This window comes from Panthera uncia (assembly GCF_023721935.1).
Source record: "Panthera uncia isolate 11264 chromosome A3 unlocalized genomic scaffold, Puncia_PCG_1.0 HiC_scaffold_11, whole genome shotgun sequence".
NCBI classification, from domain to species: domain Eukaryota; kingdom Metazoa; phylum Chordata; class Mammalia; order Carnivora; family Felidae; genus Panthera; species Panthera uncia.
This window is the reverse complement of record NW_026057578.1, coordinates 1,852,786-1,875,612: the sequence shown is the minus strand read 5'-3', so window position 1 is coordinate 1,875,612 and position 22,827 is coordinate 1,852,786. Positions and strand designations below refer to the sequence as shown.

General features: G+C 57.4%; 1 protein-coding gene across 1 annotated transcript in view; it reads right to left on the bottom strand.

Moving 5' to 3' along the window:
• Positions 1-22,821, bottom strand: part of TAF4 (TATA-box binding protein associated factor 4) — a 65,358-nt gene extending 42,537 nt beyond the window's left edge. Inside the window, exon 1 of the mRNA XM_049650501.1 lies at positions 22,495-22,821. Within this exon, the coding sequence (XP_049506458.1) occupies positions 22,495-22,747 (253 nt within the window). The 5' untranslated portion in view covers positions 22,748-22,821. The remainder of the gene's footprint in view (positions 1-22,494) is intronic.
• Positions 22,822-22,827: the final 6 nt, after the last annotated feature.

Below are 22,827 nucleotides of genomic sequence, written 5' to 3'. Positions count from 1 at the left end.
TATTCTGAAGGTTTTAGTGCCTGCACCGTGCAGGAAGGTGTCGCTAGGAAAAGTAATTTTTCTCTGAGTGGACCAGATATAAAAGTCCGTTTCTCAGTTAACACAGAATGCCAGCACAAGATGATCTCCAGGGTACATCATCAAGGAAAACAGGGTGCAACTCCGCACACATGCACTTCAGGTGTGAACATGAACATGCTTATTCTTACAAAAAGAAATACTGGGGGCGCCCGGGGGGCTCAGTCAGTTAAGTGTCTGACTTTGGCTCAGGTCATGATCTCGCAGTTTGTGGATTCAAGCCTCACACGGGACTCTCTGTGCTGACCGCTCAGAGCCTGGAGCCTGCTTCGGATTCTGTGTCTCCCTCTCTCTCTGTCCCTCCCCTGCTCATGCTCTGTGTCTCTCTGCCTCTCAAAAAATAAATAAACATTAAAAAACAAAATAAAAATAAAAAGCTGTAAAATAAATAAAAATAAATCAGTTCTCATCCAATTCCCTTTCTTCAGTCCCTTCCCCATAAAAAAGCCGGTTGAAAGAGGAAGAAAGAAAGAAAGAAAGAAAGAAAGAAAGAAAGAAAGAAAGAAAAAGAAAGAAACTGAATGAATGGCCCAGAAACCAATGAAAATAAAAACTTTAAACTGTCTCTGGGGACAGGCAAGAGAGAGGGGACAGAGGAAAGGCTTCTGCAGACCCAGCTCTCCTGCCGCGGGCAGAGAACTAAAGCGTGTATCATCAAACTGGTAACAAAACACACGGAAAAAAGAATTATTTCAATGGAGTTTGAACACACAGGAACTGCAAGAAACCTTAAACTCCACTTTCACTGTTTAATTGTGAAACTCTAAGTATATGGTAGGATACGCCAAGTGAGTAAACAGGATTGCATTATCAGACCCATGATTTTCCGAGCCAGGGAAGAGCTACAAACACAATTTCAAAGAATTTAAGGGACCCCTGCTGGGTTAGCAACCTGAATGGGAAGTACGTGTGGCTGGCTCCCTGACCCCAGATGCGGGGCCCTGCCCAAGCCACGTGCTGACACTTCTCGGGCTGAAGGAAGGGGGCGCTCACTGCCAACGGGGACAAAGCGACAGCGCGGGGCCATCCCCCAACGCCTCCTCCCACGTCCACAAACCCCGCACGCTGACAGCCACGCCGCCGGCACACAGAAGTTAACTCCAGGTTCAGGCAGAGGCCGGGAGGAAAAGGATGCTCGGGGCACGCGGAGGAAGACACAAGAGAGCACCTGGGGACAGGCAGGCGGGGACCAAGCCCAGCCACACAGGCACAGAGACCGCAGAGCAGCGCGGACGACACGTAAGCCCGCCGTGCAAGCGACCCCGCATGCTCGCGCCCACCACCTGCCACAGCCACACCCCTGGGACCCCACTCCCCACTGGCTGCTCCCAGAATGCAGGCTCAGCCCGCTGTCTGGAAAGTTCCGCAGGCACTCTAGGGGCCCCCTGTCCTGTCCCTCCTCGGAGTGGCCTCCCTGAGCACCCGTCTGAACAGCACCTCCTACCCCGCCTCACTTGTGCAGCAGACCCCGATGTGCGCGTGCTGGAACTTCGTGTGGCGCACGCGGCCCGTCACCCCTTCCGGAAGGACCCCCATCACATGTAACGTGCCGGCACAGAGCTGGCACTCGGTAAGGACACGGCCATTAAAACCACGGAGTCTGTAACTCCCCACAGTAGTGGAGGACCGGGGAACTTTTAGAAAGGAAACGGTGCGTCAGGGACAGCCACAATGATCGCCTGGGGACAAGAATAGGGATCACCCTTCACGTCTTTCCCGTATTTTTTTGTCCTTATCAAATCTTGCAGGATGAGCATACATCACGGCAGTTACCCCCTCATCCACGCTGGGATCCCGCCGCTTCCGCGTGGGAAGCAGAGGACCCTCCCCTTGACTCAAGGCCGGAAGGTCAGGTGCAGCCTGGCGCTGCATCACGTGCCTCGTCCTTCACGGGACGTCCATCCCCTGGCGCGGGCATCTCGTCCCGTCACCTGGGCATGAGGAGGGTGAGCCCAGGACAAGAAGGTGCCCCGGAGAGAGACCACAGTCACACGACGTGTGTCACAGCACATTGTCACAACCGTTCTGTTTCACCGTTATTGTTAATCTCCCGCTGCGCCCGGTTAGGGTTTATAAACCGCGCTCGACCAAGGGCGGGGTGTGTGTCGAGGAAAACACTTGGTGCGTGTAGGGCTGGGTGCCCCCACGCCTTCGGGCTTCTGTGGGGGTCTTGGAGTGGATCCCCCTGCAAATAAGGGGGGGGGCTGCTGTATTTACGTGGAAATACGTGCTGTATTTACATCTGTTTAAAAACCAGATGTTGTTTGTAACTACGGACAAGGGAGCTGCACCTTCTAGCGGCCACTACGGAAACGGCCAGGCCTGGAGGGAAGCCCCAGACGCAGCCGTGGGGTTCAGTGCACAGCCAGCCCCTGACGGACACTCAACTTTCTCTAACGAAGACCAGGCGACGCTTCCGTTTGAACGAAGCCAAGGTGGACCCGACTCGGGTGGTGCCCACGGCCCCCAGCACGTTGACTGCTCACGCAGGTGCCCGGGGGGGGGCAGCGGCCCTTCTCCAGGGACAGCCAACAAACCTCTCCTCACCGCACGCAGACGCTTCCAAGCGCTCTATTTTAGCCATAAGAAAAGTGCGTACCCGTATCAGACCCGATCGACCATTAACGAAGCCATTTCAAACAAGCCCCTGAACACCAGTGCCAGCTTCTTGGCCTCAGGAGACCGCAGACGCTGGCACTTCACACAAATGACAACTACCCTCCCTTCCGGAACATGATGCAGCACCGAGGCAGACAGAAGAAGAGGCACCATAACCTTTTAGGTGCAGCTTTACTGAAATCTAGTTTACAAAGAATTGTTTGAAGTGCACAATCTGGGAGCTCGAGCAAACAAACACACTTGAGTAGTCACTCCTGCAGTCGAGACCTGAAACATTTCCATCAAGTTACAAAGCGCCCCAGCACCACGTGGCAGGCTCCCCAGAGCAGGCCACCGCTGTGGGCACCACGCGGCTTCTCCTGGGGTCTCAGAGACCTGGGATGGTGCAACGGCCGGTCCCCGGGGCCTGGTTTCTTGCACCCGGCAGAGTGCTGTGAGCCCCTCCACAAGGCTGCAGGTGTCAGCACCCTTTCCTCCACGTCACCAAGTACCGAGTGCGGACGGGCCACACGCCGTGCACCTCACGGACATTTAGGTCATTTCCAAGTTGGGCTCTGGTGAGTAGGGCCGCTGCAAACGCTGCCAGGGAGTCCCTCGTGGACGTTCACCTCACTCCTCCTGGACAGGCTGCTGGACACAGCAAGGACCCAGTGCTGTTCGAGCACCTGCCACATGCTGTTTCCTCCTACTGGGCACTCACCCCCGGCAACCTGCGGGCTCCGTGACCCCCACACCCACCGGCTGGGGTGCAGCCTGTTAGTGGGCGTGGAAGCGACGGGGTACCCACTGGACTCTAACGCGTCCTTCTCTGATAACCAGTGATGTGAGCATCTTCTCATATGCTTCGGGGCCATTTTTATACCTTCTATTGTGTCTGTTCAGACCTTCTGCCCATTCTTTTTTTTTAATTTTAAATATTTTTATTTATTTTTGAGAGAGAGACAGAGCACGAGTGGGGGAGGGACAGAGAGAGAGGGAGACACAGAATCTAAAGCAGGCTCCAGGCTCTGAGCTGTCAGCACGGAGCCCGATGGCAGGGCTTGAACCCACAAACCGTGAGATCGTGACCTGAGCTGAAGTCGGACGCTTAACCGACTGAGCCACTCAGGCGCCCCTCTTCTGCCCATTCTTAACGGTCTTCTGACCACTGCTCTGACCTGCCTCCCTGTGCTCTACATAAGTTCTCCGTCAGATGCATCACCCCACTCCAAAGCCTGCCTTCCAGTTTATTAACGACGACTATCACCTAGCAAAAGTTTCCTTCTGATTCTGAAGTCTGGTGTATCGATCTTTCCCACTGCGGTTCGGGCTACCTGTGTCCTAGGAAATCTCGTACCAACTTATTAACCCGCGGTCATAAAGATCACCACCTGAGATTTCAGTGTCACGGCCAGAGGGCCACACTGCCACTTCTGGGAACTCTGCGGCCAGCGTCTGCACCCGACAGAGGACGATCCCAGAATGCATGATCCACTTCTGCTGACATCCTTTCTCTCTGGAGCGGCACACCAGGTGTGATGGAGCGCGCACGGAAGCTGGGCGCTATTCGCTCCCACCTGACAGTCCGTCTGTGAGACTGCTCGGCAGAGACCCACTGTGCTTCGCCTTACCTCCCCCCCCACCCGCGAAACGGGCGCCCTTCAAGCGCAAGGGGGCGGGTGGAAGCTGGAAGCAAGAACAGTGAGGACCAACCAAAGCAAAGCAGGGCCAAGTCTTTGCCGGACTCGGTCTGAAGCCACACCCACAGAGCGCCGGGGCCAGTCTCGTTCTAAGGGAACTGACTCACAAGTGTGGGGGGTAAAATCTTAAATCCTGTGCTGAAAACGGAGCACGCCAGCCGCCCCCAGAGTGCTTCACTCTGCTTTAGGACAAGTCCGGCTTCGCCGTGAGAAAAGCGACCCCTGGTTCCCACGGTACAAACGCAGTACCCTACAACCTACAAACCCACGCTGCCCCGTTTCAATCACGTAGAAGACGACACAGCCGAGGGAGCCTGAGATCTCCTGTGTCAATGCCGGCTCCCAGACCTCTCCCTGCCAGGACACTCAGACAGAGGGGCTGCCTGGCGAGCAAGCATCAGCTAGGACGCTGTTCCCTCGGGATCCCCCACGGCCAGGGCGGCCCCCAAACCTTTTTCTCTCCTACATGCGCCCTTCTGCCAAGGCTGGTCTCCCGTCCACCCCGACGTGCACTCATCACCACGCCCACTCTGTCCCACCACCAAGGTGCCCCCTCACTGCGGCAGGCTGCTTTCCAACACAAGTACCAAAAATCACCCCTGAAAGTCCCCTAAAGCCCCAGGAGGTCTTGGGCTGAGTGGGTTCCCTCCTGCGGTAACATGGCCAACTCCTCCCAGGTACTGGAGCACATGGGGGCCTGTTCACCTGAACCCCAGACCAAAGAGGGGGCTTGCCTTTGAGAAGTCTGATGTACCAAAAATGCTTTTGTAGAAACACTGAATCGTGCGTGGGGGCTGAGCAGAGTGACATCTGTTGCCGTACCAAGACTCCCTGGGGCACACCTCCTTGTCCCCCTGAGGGGCACTGCTAACCATCCGTGTCATGGCTCCGAGAGCTGGCACTCAAGGGTCGAGGGGACCTGCACAGCCAGTCAGCAGTGGAGCCTGGCTGCACAGAGTCCCACTACTGGTTGTCGCTGTGTGGGCCCGTCTGACCCTGGCTCAGGAGGACAGCAACATCCAGAACCACCTGCAGAGTCAAAGGGGACTTCCCCCCACCCAGGGCTCGTCCCCCTCCCGCACGCCCCTTCCCCAGGCAGCCAGCTCTTCGGCCCCGCACACACTCATCGCACCGGCTCCCGCTACGGCAGTTCTGACCTCCACCTCCGCACCTGTGCCACCCACCAGGCCGGACACAGCTGCTGCTCCTCTGGACACAGCAGGGCTAACGCATGCCCCCACCGGGCCACCATCATGACCGGTCCCCAGGCCAGGGAGGGGCAAGCGGGCTCAGGATCAGAGATGCCCCGGGCAGCGTGCCTCACCAACCCGAGCCTCAGCCACCCATCTGCAAGAGGGCAGTGGGGGTGCAGGAGACGTGCACAGTGTCTGACTTCTACGTCCCGCCCCCGGTGGGCAGAGAACTCATGGGTGCCCTTCTGGGTCGATCCTATCCTCCTCCTGTGCCCTGTCCCCTTGTCTGTCGCCTGCCCTCACGAAGGTAATGTCTCTTACTGCCCCCGTTCCCACCTGGCTAGACCAAGACGCATTTCCTGAGACCGGGCTATGGCAGGAACCTCCTAAGGTCTCCCTGCCTGACTCCCCCTTTGACCTCCCAGGGAAGATGCTCACTGACAACTCTTCCCAAAATACCTCCATTCGTGAGAAAAACTCTTAGTAAACTAGGAATAAAGGCAACTCCCCCACCCCGATAAAGACTGTCCGCAAAAAACCTACAGCTAACATCCTACTTCACGATGAGAGACTCAAAGCTTCCCTAAAAAGAGGAACAAGGCAAGGAGGTCTCTCTTCTCACTGCTGCACGTCAACACGGCACCAGGCATCCCAGCTGGTACAACACAGAAGATAAAAGGTACACAGATTGGGAAGGAAAAAATAAAAAACTGTCTTTGTTCACAGGATCATCTACGTAGAACCCCCCCCCCCCCAAAATGACAGAAGGGGCACCTGGATGGCTCACTTGGTTGAGCACCTGACTTCGGCTCAGGTCACCATCTTCTGGTTTGGGAGTTCGAGCCCACACTGGGCATCCTGCTGTCAGCGCGGAGCCTGCTTCAGATCCTCTGCCCCCCCCCCCCCCCGCACCTCCCCACTTGCACGTGCTTGCTCTCTCCCGCACGCTCTCTCTCTCAAAAACTAAGTAAGCTTTTTCTTTTTAATGACAAAATAAACTCCTGGAACTAAAAATGATTACAATAAAGTTGCCAGATATAAAGTTAACTTACAAAAGCCAATCACTTTCTCATAAACCAACAACGAGTAGAATTAAAACACGTTATCATTTACGTTAACACCCAAAAAACATGAAATACTTAGTTATAAATCTAACAAAATACAAGACCAAATAAAACCAACTAAAAACTCTGATGAATTAAATCAAAGAACCAGATAAATGGAGGGACAGTCCATGTTCACAGACAGGAAGACTCGATATCGTCGGGATGTCAGTTCTTGCCAGTTTGGTCGGTAGCTTCACTGCAACCCCACTCAAATCTCAGGAAGTCACTTCATGGATATTGACAATGGACGGGAGGCCACGGACCCAGAGGAGCCAACGCGAGAGCCGGAGGGGGACTACCCGACGTCAAGCCCACCGCGAAGCCACAGCAATCACGCCGCCGTGTCCCGGCGGAAGAAGGCACAGACCGTGGGACAGAACAGAGCCCAGAAACAGGCCCCAGAAACCCAGTCGACGGACGTCTGACAAAGGAGCGGAGGCGACACGACGGAGCAGAGACCATCTCTTCGACAACCGGGGCCGAACCCCCCGGCCGTCCACCTGCAGAAGAACGCATCTAGACACGGACCTCACCCCCTTCACGAAAATTCACTCAAAGTGGGTCACAGACTTAAAGTAAAATGCGAACCCTGATCTCCTCGATGACAACCCAGGAGAAAGTCTCGGTGACCCTGGGGATGGCGATGAGCTTTCAGACACAACGCCCAGACAGGATCCAAGAAGGAAAGCTGGCAAGCTGGACTGCGGTAGAATTAAAGACGTCTGCTCTCGGAAAGACTGTCAGGAGCCACAGACTTGGAGAAAATAGGTACAAACGACATTTGATAAAAGACAGTCGTCCTAAATATACAAAGAGCTCTTAAAACTCCACAGTAAGAAAACAACCCGATTAGAAACGGGCCGGAGACCCGAGCAGGCCCCTCACTGGAGAAGACGCACAGATGCAGACGGGCGCGGGGACAGACGCTCCGCATCACAGGTCGTCAGGGAAACGCAAACCACAACAGCGAGGCACCACGCACGCCTGTCACCAGGGCCCAAACCCACGACCCTGACGACCCCAGACGCTGGCGAGGGCGCGGAGCGGCAGGAGCGCTCGGCCGTTGCCGGCGGGAACGCAGGATGGCGCGGCCGCTTTGGAGGAGAGTTTGGTGTTTGGCTACAAAACGAATCATACTCTGACCGGACGAGCCGGCCATCGCGTTCCTTGCGATTTATCTCCACGAGTCGAAAACTCGTGTCCACACAAAAACCTGCCCACGGATTTGTATAGCGGCTGTGCTCGCGACTGCCAGAACTTGGAAGCGACCACGGCGTCCCTCAAAGGTGACAGATAAATAAACTGTGGTAGATCCAGAATATGGACTGTCAGTCAGTGATAGGAAGAAACGAGCTCTCAAACCATGAAAAGATGGAGGAGAATCATAAATGCACATCACTAAGTGAGAGACACTAATCTGAAAGGCTCCGCACTGTGTGATACCAACTGTAGGGCCTTCTGGAAAAGGCACGACTACAGACATTAAAAAGATGGGGTCGGGAGGTGGGGAGGGGTGAACAGGTGGAGCACAAAAGATTCTAAGGGCAGTGAAAATACCGTTTGACACTATAAAGGCGGATACGTGCCTTTCTCCGTGTGTCCAAACCTCGGAGATGAAGCGAATGTAAGCTCCCTAAGGGATGGCGTGTCAGCGCGGCTCATGCCCTGTGACAAAGGTACCCTCCGGTGGGAGATGGCCACAGTGGGGAGGCTGTGCTGGGGGGAGGAGGGGACATATGGGAAATCTCTGTACTTTCCTCCTAATTTTGCTGTGAACTTTAAACTGCGCTAAAAAAAAAAAAAAAAAATTAAGCTCTTTACCAAAAACAAAACGAAACCCAAAAAATACGTCATCTGCTTTTGTTGGTACCTGGACACTGGAGGGCGGTACCCCAAACCCCCTAAGAAGCGGCCTGTGGACAGCTGGCTGACCAGCAGAACTCTCCCATCTGCCACACCTCTTCCCCCGCCAAGAGCCCACTAAGCCGAGAGTCGAGGAATGGACGTGGCCCCACGCCCCCGACAGGAGGAGCCAACAGAAGGACGAGATGCCCGCAGAGGCAGAAAGAGAGCAGCAGACTCTGAGAGAACGGGAGGGGTCTTTCTGGCACCCCCAGGGCTCAGGGCAGGATGTCCACGCTCTAGGCAGAAGAATTTATGGCCACGAGGTCCTTTCCTCAGAAACAGAGGACATCCCTGCGTCAAGGGTCCCCTGTCCAGTCCCACCTGACCGCTACGAGGGGAGCCAGGGCACCACGAAGGCTCTCCATCCGTACAGCGCTCACATGAGCCAGAACTGGCAGACCCTTCATAACAGGCTCCAACAAGACAGAGACCTGCACACTACTGTGTGACCGGCACCCATCCTGGGCACCAGGCATCCGTGGGGCTCCTCCCTCAGGAAGCAGCCTGGGGAAGAGCTGAAGTGCCAAGATGGGGGGGGGGGGCATGCAAACAAGCCCCCAGACACAAGAAAATTGACAAACTCAAAGGAATTTCAGAAAGAGAACAGCAGGACATTACTTAGAAGGGAGGAAACCCCCCCAGAGGGGACCTGGAACGTCAGGTGAGGAAAGGACCTCTGGCACAGACCGGACCCGGCAACGCCGGGCTCCGCAGGTGCCTCCTTTCCAGCCGGTGCAGGTGTCTCGGGCATGGGGACACGTGCTCGCCACGCACGGACAGCGCTCAGGCACACGTCGGCACCCGGAAGGCAGGCCGCGGGAGGCTTGGGGGCGCCGCGGGAGGCCTCCCCAGCCTGCCGGCTGCACCCTCTGGCCCCCGGGCCACGCTGCCAGAACAAGCCATTTACACGCCGTCCGGCTCCGCGATCCCACATCCGCCCTTCACCCTCCAGCCACCCCTGCTGATCAGCCACCTTCAGCCCAGGCAAGTGTACACCTGACCCTCCAGCCCTGCAGGCGACCCACCCTCCCGCCAGGGTGCCCCTCTTCCAAGAGAACCCCACTTCTGGTTTGATACGGGACGCCGATTTCTCAGGAGCACGCAGTGCCGTGTGGCGGTCGGGCCACAGGGCACACCGCCCAGCACAAAGCCCGGGGACAGCCTCCCGCGCGCCCCCGGCCCTCCAGAGGAAGGAGGCAGGAAGGCCACCTCTGTCGTGTCCCCTCCCTGCCACCCAGCGGCCCCCACCTGTACCTGCTGCCCCCACCAGGGCAAGCTCTCCCTCTCACCCCCCAGTGGAGGTGGGGCTGGGCCACTTCAGCCCCTCACCCTCCCTCATCCGAGAGGCTGGCTCAGCGTCCCTCCTCCCCAGCTCCTGTCCTCTCATTCGGCCACCTCCCCGGATGCCTGACCGGACACCTGGCATCCCCCAGCGGCTGGCACCAGCCCCCTTCTCTGCAGCCTGCTGGCTGCCCCCTGGGCCCTGCCCCCCACTTTCTCTCTCTGTGGCAACCGCTGACCCATGTGCAGGTACATACAGAGCAGCCACGAGCCCCGGGCGGCCAGCAGGCACCTGAGCGAGCCAACGCGCAGGCACAGCAGCCAGAGGAGGCGGGACGCCAGCGGCTCTGGACACCGTGCACGTGCACGGGGGCGGCATGTCGACCCGGCAACACCTGGGAGGCGGGGCCGAACCCGATGCGTTAACACGGATCAACATTCCTCACCTTGTTGCGCTTTCACATCCCTTGTCCTTTTGAAGGCGCTACCAGAAACTTCACACTCTGCGTGTGGCCCGCATCACACTCCTCCTGGAGAGCACGGCTCCCAATCTCCCGTCTTCGGGAAACAAATCCAGAAACAACAAAAGGAACTGGCCCCACACTCCAAGCACATGGCTCTGTTCCCCCTCCGAAACCAGCATCCCCAAACGCTGTCCCCTCCCCACCTTCCCCCCCGGGGCCCGGCCTGGCCCGGCCTCCAGGGGCAGATCCAAAAGCAGGTCTGTCCCTTAACCTCCTAAGCTGGCCACCGACACACAACAGGTACAGACACTCACCGCCCTGACACGCCCCTGACCCCATGACCTGGCACCCTGTGCCCCACCCCGCCGCGGGCCCCCCATGGGCCCCCTGCTTGGGCCTGCTCCCCTCTGCTGGTTCCTCCTCTGTTCCACCTCTAGGTGTCAGATGTCCCCCAACAGGTCTCTGGCCTGTCTTCTCTTCTCTGGGCTGTACTGTCCCTCCTCCAAACCCGGTGAGCACACCACCCTCGTGGTTTAACATGACATCAGTCCTTTTTTTTTTTTTTTTTTTTTTTTTCAAAGTAAACTCTACACCCAATGTGGGGCTTGAACTCACGACCCCGAGATCAAGAGTCCCACCAGCTGAGCCAGACACGTCTCCTGAAATATCATCAGGGCCCCCGCCCCCGATCCCCAGCCCTGAACCCACCTCTGAATTTCAGACGCAAATCTCAGGTCTCCCTGACCCCCTCCCGGACACCCGGTGCACGACCCCCGCGTACACATGTAGAACCAAGAACGTGGGTCTCCGTAAAGAGACCCGGCCTGTTCTCAAGATCTCTCCTGTGTGCGGCTCTGTAGACGAGAGTCTGCCAGTGCCCCCCGGGCTGGCCACCCCTCCCCAGGCAGGAGACCCAGGCGCCGTGTGAGGGCCCTTCTCACAAACAACACAAGACGGGATGAAGGGGTCCTGCTTGCCTCCACGTGACAAAATACCACACAGCACAGGACGGAAGCATCACTTACGGCCAAGGTCCCAAAGGACGCCTCACAGCACGGTACCCTTTCCACACGCCTGAAGCTGAAAAACCCCACACACTTAACGATGCTCAGGGAGGCCACGGGCAGTTAGGAAAAGAGAAGCAAAGGCGTGGAGGCCGTGGGGTCAGGACGACGGCGGCCACAGGCTGGGGGCGGCGGGGGTTGGATGGTCCCGTGGGATGCTGGCAGGCTCCCAGCTGTTCCGTGGGGTGGAGTTTGCAGGTGCTCGTCACATACAGCAGGTCACGCGGGGACCGGAGACCGTGACTAACTCAACTCCGCGCGTCTAAGATCCAAAACATCCTGTCCCGCACTAGTCTTCTCAGTTAATGGCTTTTCAAAGTCATGGCCCGTCCACCAAGCGGACAGACCACAAACGCCTCCAGAAGACTCCCTGACTCACGCCACAGGCATCCCCGCCACACGAGCGCCACGCTGATGCCGAGCTTCAAAAATGAACGCGCCACAAGCCACGCTCTCCGACCTCAGGTGCTCCCGCTTCGCCGGCAGGTAGAGCCTCGCCTGGACCGACTCACGGCCACCCGCCCGCTGCCAGGCCCCGCGGAGACGGGCCTCGGTGGGACACGCCAGTCCCGAGGAAGCGCCCCGCTCTACCGCGGGGGCCATGAGGCCAGCGCCCAGAAGCACTGCGGCAGCCTGGGCCTGAACGACACGCAGAAGCACCCAGAAAATAATACTGTGAGGTGCAGCCGCGACCTGGCGCGCTGCCCACTGTGGAAGCGAGCCGGGGGGGGGGGGGGGGGGAGGCCAGAGCAGGCGGGGAGGTCGTGAACGCCCCACGGCCAGACCACCGTCAGGAGTCCGGCTTTGTTCTAGAAGTAACGAGGGACCCGTGGAGGTCCTTGTGTGCAGCAGCCCAAGCAGAGGGGACGTAGTGAGGAATGACGAGGCGCGACTGACAGGCAGTGCGACGGGGCGGGGACAGTGAGGCACCCAAGTGACCGACACTACACCCTCCCGTGCCTGCAGCCCCACCTGGCGCCTGCCCACGACCCCACACTGGGCATCTACTGATGAGGACATCCAGGAGCTGCCTGGAAAGTTCTAAACTACACACAACTGCAAGAGGAAACGCTCTAGGGGTCCACCCCCCAGAACAGTTACTAAAAATTCTCATAGCGGCCTCAGGTCTCTTTAAGAGAAATAAGACATCACAGAGAAAAGTGGAGGTCCCAGGCGCAGGCCCGTACCCCCACCGCCCCAGAAGCAGCCACCTGCAGGGAACGAGGGGACACCCTCCGGCCACCTCCCACACTTGGACACACACGTGCCCGCGACACGCAGACCTGAAGAGCGTGCGCCCCCTTCCGCCACCCCTAACCTGCCTTCCGTGCACAGCGCACCTCTGCCGTCCAACATGCCAGCACTGAGCACGGAGCGTGCTTCTGCCCCCGTCGCACACGGTCACACGCAGCTGCTCGTGACCGGGCCTCCGAGGGACTGAGGCTGACGGTCTCAAGAAGGCCAGGCCAGCAAACTCCCCGAGCTGCCGGCACAACGGTCTCCTCGAGGGTGGCGTGTCCCCAGCAGGTCGGCAGCCCTACCCGCGCCGGGAGACAGCCAGCTGTCCTGGCTGTCACCGAGCCAAGTACGGTCAGAGACCCCTACGGAGGTGTGTCTGGACCGTGGAGCCCCCGGAGTCGGAGAGGGGCTGGCTCCACCATCAGTTCCAGGATCGGGACCCCAGAGAGCGGTGTCCAAACCACTCAGCATGAAACGCAAGCCAGGGCTGGCCCACCGGGCACCCGGCCCAGAGCGGTCGGGACCCTGGCCCAGACTCGCAGGACTCCCAGTGAGCTCCGCGCCGGGCTCCCACGGCCCACTTGGAGGCTGTCTTTACTATGTCACCTAGAGCTTGGGAGACGCTCTGAACAAAGTTTCTCAACTGTTAAATACGTACCAAAGTGGCAGCAACCCTGACTTGTTATCTAATCAATCCAGAGCAGCAGAGAAAATGCTGGAGTGTCCAAAATGGACTATAACAGACAGAAAGCTTATTTTCAGCAATTACTGCAGGAAAAGGAGCGGCTAATGAGATTCCATTTCAGAAACGATGCTGCATTTATCCCCACCTCCTCCCCTTGCAAACCCATCTTCCGTGGCTCACCAACAGCCCCATCAGAAAGTAATTCCTGAGGACGGGGACTGCCCTACTCTAGCACAAGTCTGATCTGAAGTTGGTTGGTGCCCAATGTCTGCTCATCGACCGACTAATCAAACTCACAAAGCGTGGCTCTGCCCTTCGAGGCCACGAGCAGGGCTGATGGGTGGCCGCCCGGGCACAGCTCTGCAGTCAGGAGAAAGGGCCTTGCACCTGGAGACCAGGGGACCTCCCGACCACTCACCCCTTCCCGCCGTCGGGATGGCCCCAACCTTAATGCCCGCAGCCACTCGGAGAGGAGGCCGGGGGACCGTCTGGTAGCACGAGGCACAAACCCCCGCTGACCCCAGGAGTCCAGCGGCGGCTGGACACACCCCTGCCTTCCTACAGCCGGGTCTCTGGAACAGACAGCACCAGCGTGTCGGCCCCTGGGGTCAGCCACCCTCTTGCCGTGTGCTCGGGACTCGCCGGGCTGCGGATCTTCTCGCGAGAAGGCCCGGCCCTGTGTCAGCTGCCTCAAGTAGGCACGAAGACAAGAGATGCAGCAGGAAGGAGTGATGGCCCCAGGCCTCCCACCTGGCTGGCCTCTCTCTGGGCCCAGCCCCTCGGGTAAGGGGCTGAGGAGTCTCTGAAAAGCCACTCACCTCCTTGGGTCTCAGCATCTTCACTGGGACCACCCGGCTCTAGAATCCTCAGACTCACGAGTCTGTCCATCGGCACACGGCAGGAAGCCCGGGGCGGGCACACAAGTGCAAAACCACGTGGGCTGCTCGACCGCAGCACCTCGTCACCTCATCGGAAGTGCTAAATGTCCCTCCCCAGCCATTTCCACACATAAAAAGGCAAAGAAGCCGGGAGGAATTTGCTGCCTTAATGACAAACACTCCTACTTCATAAAAAGCTCTTAAAACAACAACTGCCCCGTGTCCACTTCCCCGAAGGGCAGGTGAAAGGCAGGTGGCGTTCAGGGTCGCCCCTCCTTCCTAGGCCTCCTCCGCCCCCCCTACCTGCAGCAGGGGGGCCCGCCTGCTCTCCCGGCCGCCCTCCCCCTGCTCCAAGACAGTCCCCCAGGAGGCGGCCTCACCCTCACGGCCAAAACTTCCATCAAATGCCACGGGACTCCCAAATTCTGACCCCTCGCGGCCTCTGCCCCCAGCCCACACCTTACGCTCAACTACCCCTGATGCCTCCTCAGAAACGGCACCACACGCTTCACGTTCCAGACAGGCCCACGGCCCTCAGCCCCCGTCCCCCTTCACTGCAGTCCTCGGTCTCAGCCACCCCATGATGCCCTGTCCTCGCAGCGCCGTGGATCGGCTCCCCGGCCGACGTAGATCCTAGAGCAAAGGACCTCGGTCTCCATCCACATCCACGGGAAAAGGCTCACCTTCGCTTGGTGAAAGAAATACACCCTAGAACCAGACACAACCTTCTAAACGAAACCTGTAGAATGGTAGCAATTTCTAAAAAGTCATCATTTTGGCCATGGCTCTCAAAACCATGGTTTTAAAAGCGTAAATGGTCGAGTCCTCAAGAAGGCAATTTGTATCAAAGACTCATGAATGCTCGACCCATCAGACGCCCGCAGAGCTGTGCACAAAGACATTCACCTGAGGGTCATTCACAGCCGACCAGGGGACGTGAGCCACAGCAGCCCCTCCCAGGGGCCTGTGGGGAAGCTCCGAAGGAGGGGACTTCAAAGGCCACCAGGGCGGGGGCACTCCCCACATAGGCTAAGGCAGGAGGCGCGGCAGGACCTCGGTGACCAGGACCTCGGTGACCGAAGGTCTCCCTCTGCACGTGCTTCATGCAGGCGGATACAGGTGGTGACCAGCCAGGCAAGGCGAGATTATGAGGAACTTTATTTTCTCCCTCACGGTTTTCTTTTCTGCCCACACTTCCCATAATGAATAAAACTGTGTATCAGGAGGGAAAACGTGGGAAAGGCGTCCCTTTCAAAGGACTAGTTGTGTTACGACGCTGTGGTTCTGTTACAACACCCACCAGCAGCAGCCGCCTCTCCCCTTCCCCGACGTGGGGGCGCCGGGGGCGCCCTGACAAGATCAAACCACGCCAGGCCTGGCCCATGACCTGCTGTGTTCACTAACCCACGGCGTCGGTCTACACATATCCGTACACAGATTATATTAAAAAGCACTCGACAAAGCTCCTCTGTGAAAGGCGTGACGGCCCCTTGGAGAGCTCCCCTGACGCACTTGCCCCCCACACCGTGGCACAAAGATTGAGGTGGAAACGCTGCCTTCCGTCCCCTTCCAGCTGCGGTGGCAACACAAGACGGTCCACACAGTATGGCCACCCCACGCCCCAGCACCTCCCCCCTCCCCAAAGCGCTGGGCCTCATCCCTGACCCCACAAGGCCCCTCTCTGCCCTCTGCAGCGTCCAGGCCAACGTCGGCCACTCTGAGTGCAGAGGGCGCAGCACTGAGGACGAGGGCCTTGCTGCTCTGGCTCCTAGTGTCCTCCTGCTCTGTCCACTCCGTGTCCACTCTGACCGCTGACTGCCCAAAACAAGTCACTGCACAGCGACAGAACCTTCTCACTGCTTGCTCCTTAGCTAAAATCTGCTGTCCAATGCGACGCGGTCATAAAGACCTGTTTTAGGATTTCCCCAACCTTAAGAGCTGGAAAACATTTCAAAATATGCCCTCGGGATACAAGTTCCCCAATGTCAGCGAGGAGGTCCCATACCACCTGGTCACACCCTCCTCAGGAGCTCAGTGGTCAAAGAACCACACACGTCCATCACCCCCTTCCCAGGCCACATGCAAGAGGCAGAGAGGTCCCATTAGACTCCAACTTCGGGATAAAAGACCCAGCTGAGGGGCGCCTGGGTGGCTCAGTCGGTTAAGCGTCCGACTTCGGCTCAGGTCATGATCTCGCGGTCCGTGGGTTCGAGCCCCGCATCGGGCTCTGTGCTGGCGGCTCAGAGCCTGGAGCCTGTTTCGGATTCTGTGACTCCCTCTTTCTCTGACCCTCCCCCGTTCATGCTCTCTCTCTGTCTCAAAAATAAATAAACGTTAAAAAAAAAAAAAAAAAAAAAACAAAAAAAAAAAGACGACCCAGCTGAGAAGGCCTGCAAAGGGGCTCTGAGCCTCCAGCCCAATCTACACTCACTCAGACGCCCACACTGGGAGGGCCTCTGTCCACTCACATGCAGGGGGATGTGGCCAGGCAAGTGGCCACAGAGGAAAGCTGGACAAGAAGGGGGCAGGCGGCTGGGTGGCTCAGTCGGTTAAGCATCGGACTCTGACTCAAGTCATGATCTCACAGTTCATGAGTTTGAGCCCCGCTTCGGGTGAGCTCAAGACCTGCTTCAGGTGAGCCCCACTTCTCTCTTTCTCTTTCTCTTTCTCTCTCTCTCTCTCTCTCTCTCTCTCTCTCTTTCTCTCTCCCCCCTCGCTCATCTGCACTCTCTCTCTTAAAAAAAAAAAAAGGAGGGGGTATCCATGCACTTTTCAAATGTGGGGGTGGGTGCCTAAATTGTGGACAATGTTTATACCTTTTTGTGTTTTGAAGATTTCATTCCCTTAGTGCAGACATCTAAGGATGTGTAAGAATCAAAAATTGTACTTGAGGGGCGCCTGGGTGGCGCAGTCGGTTAAGCGTCCGACTTCAGCCAGGTCACGATCTTGCGGTCTGTGAGTTCGAGCCCCGCGTCGGGCTCTGGGCTGATGGCTCGGAGCCTGGAGCCTGTTTCCAATTCTGTGTCTCCCTCTCTCTCTGCCCCTCCCCCGTTCATGCTCTGTCTCCCTCTGTCCCAAAAATAAATAAAAAACATTGAAAAAAAAAAAAAATTGTACTTGAAAGGGTTCCCGGTTCTAGCATAGAAACAAAGTTCTCAATTTCCAAACGACGTTACAGCACTTGATCTACTCAGGGCGTTAAGAGGCACTGGTCGTAAATCTACGGCTCTGAAGTCCGCATGTTTGTAACTTACAGTGCCCCACGCAGTGGCAATCTCACACCCAGCTGGAAACAACTGTCCCTCACACGCTGGTGCACGGCACCCAGGACAGAGGCTCCAGGGGCGAGAAAGTACCTCTCTCCTTCAGTCTTCTTACGATCAAAGACCTGATCACAAAAAAGACTGCCAGCCTCCAGTCGAAGACAAGTTCCAGAGACAAGAGCCCTAAACAGTAACTATTTCCCAGGACGACCGAGAAAACCTGAGACTCCTGCTTATCATCAACATGAGAAAAAGTAAAAGTGCTTTTGAGAACTTTGCAAACTCCCCACACCTAAGGCAAGTTGCTCCAGAGTCCTTTTAAATCTCTGCTTCAAGATTTTTAAAACCAGTTGTTAATTACGTCTTGATCAACTCACACACGACCAGCTATTTCTCGAAAAGCTTTCTTCAAATGTGTCATTTCAGATGAGGAAACTTACATTTACACACCGAAGCCAGCCGGGGTTAGGAGCACACCAGGAACTACCTTTATTTTGATTTCAAGGAAACAGCCACGTGCGCGCCCGGCTGCTCTGCCCCACCAACCTGCTTCGTTTCTAGGGCAGGGTCTGAACTGGGTCAGTCCCGTTCTGATCAAACACCGCTGCCCGAGGGGACCCAGTGCCCACTTGTCAGCAACTCCTACAGCACAAGTGAGGGCACTCACTCGCCATGGCCCAGAGGTGACAGAACTCCTGGGAGTCGGGCCCTTTGGCCCCTGGGTTCATCGGCCCCCCAGGTAGCAAGATCCCGCTTGCTAACCACTTCCTCGTGGGGCGCTAAGAAATACGGATCTACCCTGGACCAGCAAACACAAAGGACTCGGGAAGTCTCGACTTTTCAAACTCCGGCACAGTAGGCAGCAGGAGAGAACGGATACCCCAGGAGGGTCTAAGGGACCCCTTTCCTGGTTATTTGCCAAAAGGTGGGAACCACCAGCTCCAAAAGACCCCCACGTACGCCTGAAACGCCACCCCACCCCCAGGCGCCAAGACGGCTTTGGCCTCCCTTAAGGTAGTGGTGACAGTCAGGGGCGGGGTGCGGACAGAGGATGGCCTCCCCTCCAAGCCCACGGTGTGGAAGCTCAGAGAAGCTACCTCTGTCCCCGCCAAGCAGAGCTGTCCAGTGCCGGCCGTGTGTGGCTCTCCGGGAGTTCTTTTCCCTTTCTCTTAATGAACGTCACCATTACACAAGTACATCAAAAGCAAAACCCCAAGGCCTTTGGGCTAAAGCAAACCCCATGCCAAAGCCGAGCAGGCAGCCGCACCCACTGCCCCCATGGCAGCAGGACACGTCCGCCGGGTCTGTGACCGGCCTGTGACAGCCCCGGCAACTTTCCCACTCACACAACCAGAGTCAGCCATCGCACCAGGTTCCCCGGTGACTGAAAACGCGTCCAAGGCTGCTATGGTTTTGATGAGAACAAAGCTGTCTTTAGACCTGGCACCATCTACAGCAACATAACACTTAAGACCCGCGAAAACCGTAACGTCACTGAGACAGCATGTAAATAACAGACGTTACACGACAGAGGTGCGTCCCATTCGTCCCGACAGGATTCCACAATGCTTTGCAAAATGGTCAGCGGCACTTTCTAGCTGGGGCAACTGGGACTCCAGGCAGAGAAGGCAAGAGTGCCCTCAAGTAACAAAATCTAAACGTGCAAACACACCCCTCGGGCCACAGCACTTGCTGGCAAGACCGGCCACCAGAATGTCCAGTTCCTTTAAACTTCAGTGCTGGGCTCTCCACACCCTACTGCCCGGCTCAGGGTCAGCCCTCCGGGAAATAACCCGGCCCAACAGCCCAGTCGGCTACCACTGGGTTCTTCCCTTGCCTACCAGCCAATAACTGCGTTCATCATGGTGGGAGCCATGTTTTTACGAGCAAGAATATTAACAGTGATAATATTCACTTCCAATAAGGAGCATGCAAATGTTCCCAGGCCAAGGCATCTACGCCCATCCAGAGGAAACGGTGTTCCGTCCCGGACTGAGAACCTACGCCCTGGCCAAACCTTCAGGTGACAGGAGAGCATTCTCTGCAAAAGCAGGACAAACAGACGTCCACTGCAAAAAAAAACAGTAACTTGCCACGCCAAGAGATAACCTTTGGAAATGAGCATCTTTAACGTAGCATCTACCTGAAAAGATCTTTTAAAACCATTTACGCACACGCTAATTTTGGTGTCACGTCACTTTTTTTTCTCTCAGTGACGATCATAATATTACCAGGATGTTACTAATAAGCTGTACGAAACGAGCGCTTTTCGCAGTTCTTGGAGAAGTGCCTTTGCGGCAAAAATCTCTCATCTGTTCTCGCTTTCCCCATAGCGGACACAACTGACACTCTGGTACCTTCAAACGAGCAAATCGGTTACAATAACGTAAGCGTTTCTTTACAGAATTGTCCTAACAAAGAAGATCAAAATGGAACTCGCTAAAGCCAAAATCCACATGGGTTCCAGCGCACGATGAGAAGGCCTGGGGCCCCGGTGAGACCCCCGTACCTCCTCTCCCCATCTGGAGCTCGACCTGCAGGAAGGAGAGGAGCCGAGGGGCCGGCCTCGTTCATACGCGCTCACCTGACACCTGTGTGCAGCCTGGAAAGGCCTCCCGCCCCTGATCCCTTCCCAAGTGTCTGCGTCTCTGAGTTGTAGCAAGAACGAGCTATTAGCCAAGCACGGTTATTTTTATAAGTCACTTCTACCTCCGCTGTATACGTCTTTGGGATGAGAGATTTCAATGAAGAAGGAACATCAAGGAAGAGAGTTTAGTATTTCCTGATCGATTATGTAACTAGAATATTCATAACCTGTCATTTTGGTTTACAAAAGTGCGAGAACTTTGTTTCGGGGTAATACTTTTTTTGCTCCCGCTGTTGTAAAAAAGGAGGCGATGTAAGTATTCAGAGTTCCCAATCGGTGGGGGCCGGGGTGTGGGGAGCGTCAAAGAAAACACGGACACAAGTCTTTTACATTCTAGAAGACATCTGTCACCCCAATGTCAACACGGGCTGCTCTCTGCTCTCACATCCCGGGGACTTAACGCAAACACTCATGACAACTCTTACAGCTTTTTTCAAGCAGTGGTCTACTTGCACGCGAAGACCTCTCTGACGGCGACGTTAAGACCAAAGATGAAAGTGAGCCCGGGGTCACTCGTGACAAACATGTCAGAGACGCCCTTTCCCAACCATGGCTTCCTCCCCCGGCACAAAAATAAGGAAGGGGTTTCACCTGCGCTAAGGCGCAGACCAAGGAGACCCAGCCATCCCCCAGACCACCGCGCCTGCAGGCGTCACACGGGCCCTGCCGGTCAGGCCAAGCGCCTGCCTCGCCAACTACTGACCAGCTCACGCCAGTTTCCAACAACACGAGTGCGGCACAGGAACGCTCTCTGGCAGGAGTAAGGCAGGTGCTGAGCTGTGCAGGACCCCCAGGAAGGGAGTTTTATACACAGGGAAAGGATATTCCCACGTTTTACATAACGTACCACAACCCCGAATTCCCTTTTTCAAAAGTTACTAAAAGATCAGCCCTATTCTCCACCGAAAGGTCAAAACACATAACGGGCAAAACAGAACCTTCAATAAAGCGCCCACTACAAACTCAAAAAACAAACCAGACGCGTCCTAAGGGGCATCTCGACACCTCTCCAGCAACTTCTTCTGCGTCACCTTTTCCCCTCCGAGCACGGCAAGCCCCACTCCCACCCCGGAGACGTGGGTCTGGGCTGCCCACTTCCCCCGCCCCTGCCGGCCTAAGAACACCCTCACGGGCTCTGACAAGAAAACCCTCCCTTGTTAAGACGCTGAAATTCTGTCAAGGTGACCAACGGCTCTTTCCCAGAAAGAGCCAGCACGCGGGGACACGGGAGGTGCTGTTTCCGCTCCCGCCACCGCGTTGGCCGCTACAGCAGCACATGTTACTACACAGCCAGGGAGGAGCTCTCCAGAAGCTCCCGGTCCCCGCGGGCGAGGCGGAGGGGATGCGAGAGGAGACGGGGCTTCTCAGTGCTCGAGTTTCTCTCTGCTCAAGAATCCCAAAACACAGCAGCATGACCTGGGACGCTGTGGGGTACCTTTCACCGTCAGACCTGAAGAACCCCAACCGACTGCCAGGGATGACCCAAGAGACCGGGGAAACGCACAGGCTGTGGCCGCGACTGCTCCCCCTCACTACGCACCGCCGTCTGCACCTCTGAGAGACCCGCTGATCTCACCGGATGGCACTAACCAGAGCGGCTGAGCATCCTTTAACCCGCAGCACGGCACTGCTGGACGCTGTGGCCGAAGCAGTGCACGACACAGTGGGAGGCAGGGACGTGGACCAGGAAGGGTGTGTGTGCCCAAGGATCCCTCCAGGGCTCACCTGGGATCTCTGCCATCCTGCCGCTAGCAGGGAAGCGGAAGCTTTCCATGCACGCTTGCCCGGCCACAAGGAAGGGGCGTCCCTACTCTGCCTGACCTCACCAGCTGGGGGGAGTGCCCAGCCCTCCATCACAGCCCAGAGTAACGGAGGAGCAGACGAGTTCCGTTCACAGGCCCTAACACAACCGATCCCCAAAACCAGAAGGGGAAAGCAGCAGACCCAGGAAAGCCATGGACCCAGGCTGCATAACCCAGTAAGCCGTTCCAGCGGAGGCCGGCAGCCAGAGCGCTGCACGGCGGGGGGAGGGGAGGAGCGGGACAGGGGCACAGGGAGCCGGGAGAGCAGAAGAGCCGCTGCTGCACGGTGGGAGCCCAGAAACTTTGCAATGCAAACAGCGAGCTGAGGCCAAGCGCTGCCCCAGGAAAGGGAACCCCTGCTGCCACAGCACCCCGGGCCGTGCCCGCAGACACACACACACACATACACATACACACACACAAACACACACACACACGCATGGCAGAGAGCTCTCCCGCACCCGGCAGGGGAGCGCCCCGGCTCATTCGCTGCAGGCCCGCGCAAGACCCGTGACCTCAGCGCCCTGCCAGCCCCACAACTTCCTGGACTCCCCGCGGGGGCAGCCAGGCCCGCCCGGCGCGGCCACTCACCTGGGGGCAGCTGGAAGTTCTGGATGTTGGTCGGGTTCTGAGGCGGCTGCGGCAGGCGGGGGGCGAGGACCGTGGGCGTCAGCGTGGCCCGGATCCCGCCGGTGGTGGCCGAGGGCGTCCTGGGCAGGCTCTGGGGCCCCGCGCTGGCCGAGCCTTTGGGCAGCCCGGTGGGGGTGCCGGGGGCCGGCGGCGGCGGCAGTCCGGCGGCGGCGGCGGCGGGCAGCGCCCCTTGCATAGTTGGCCCGAGGATCATGCCGGCCCCCGCGCCGGCCGGGCAGCTGGCCGCCAGGGCCTGCGGCGGCGCGGGAGCCGGCTGCACCGCCGTCTTGGGCG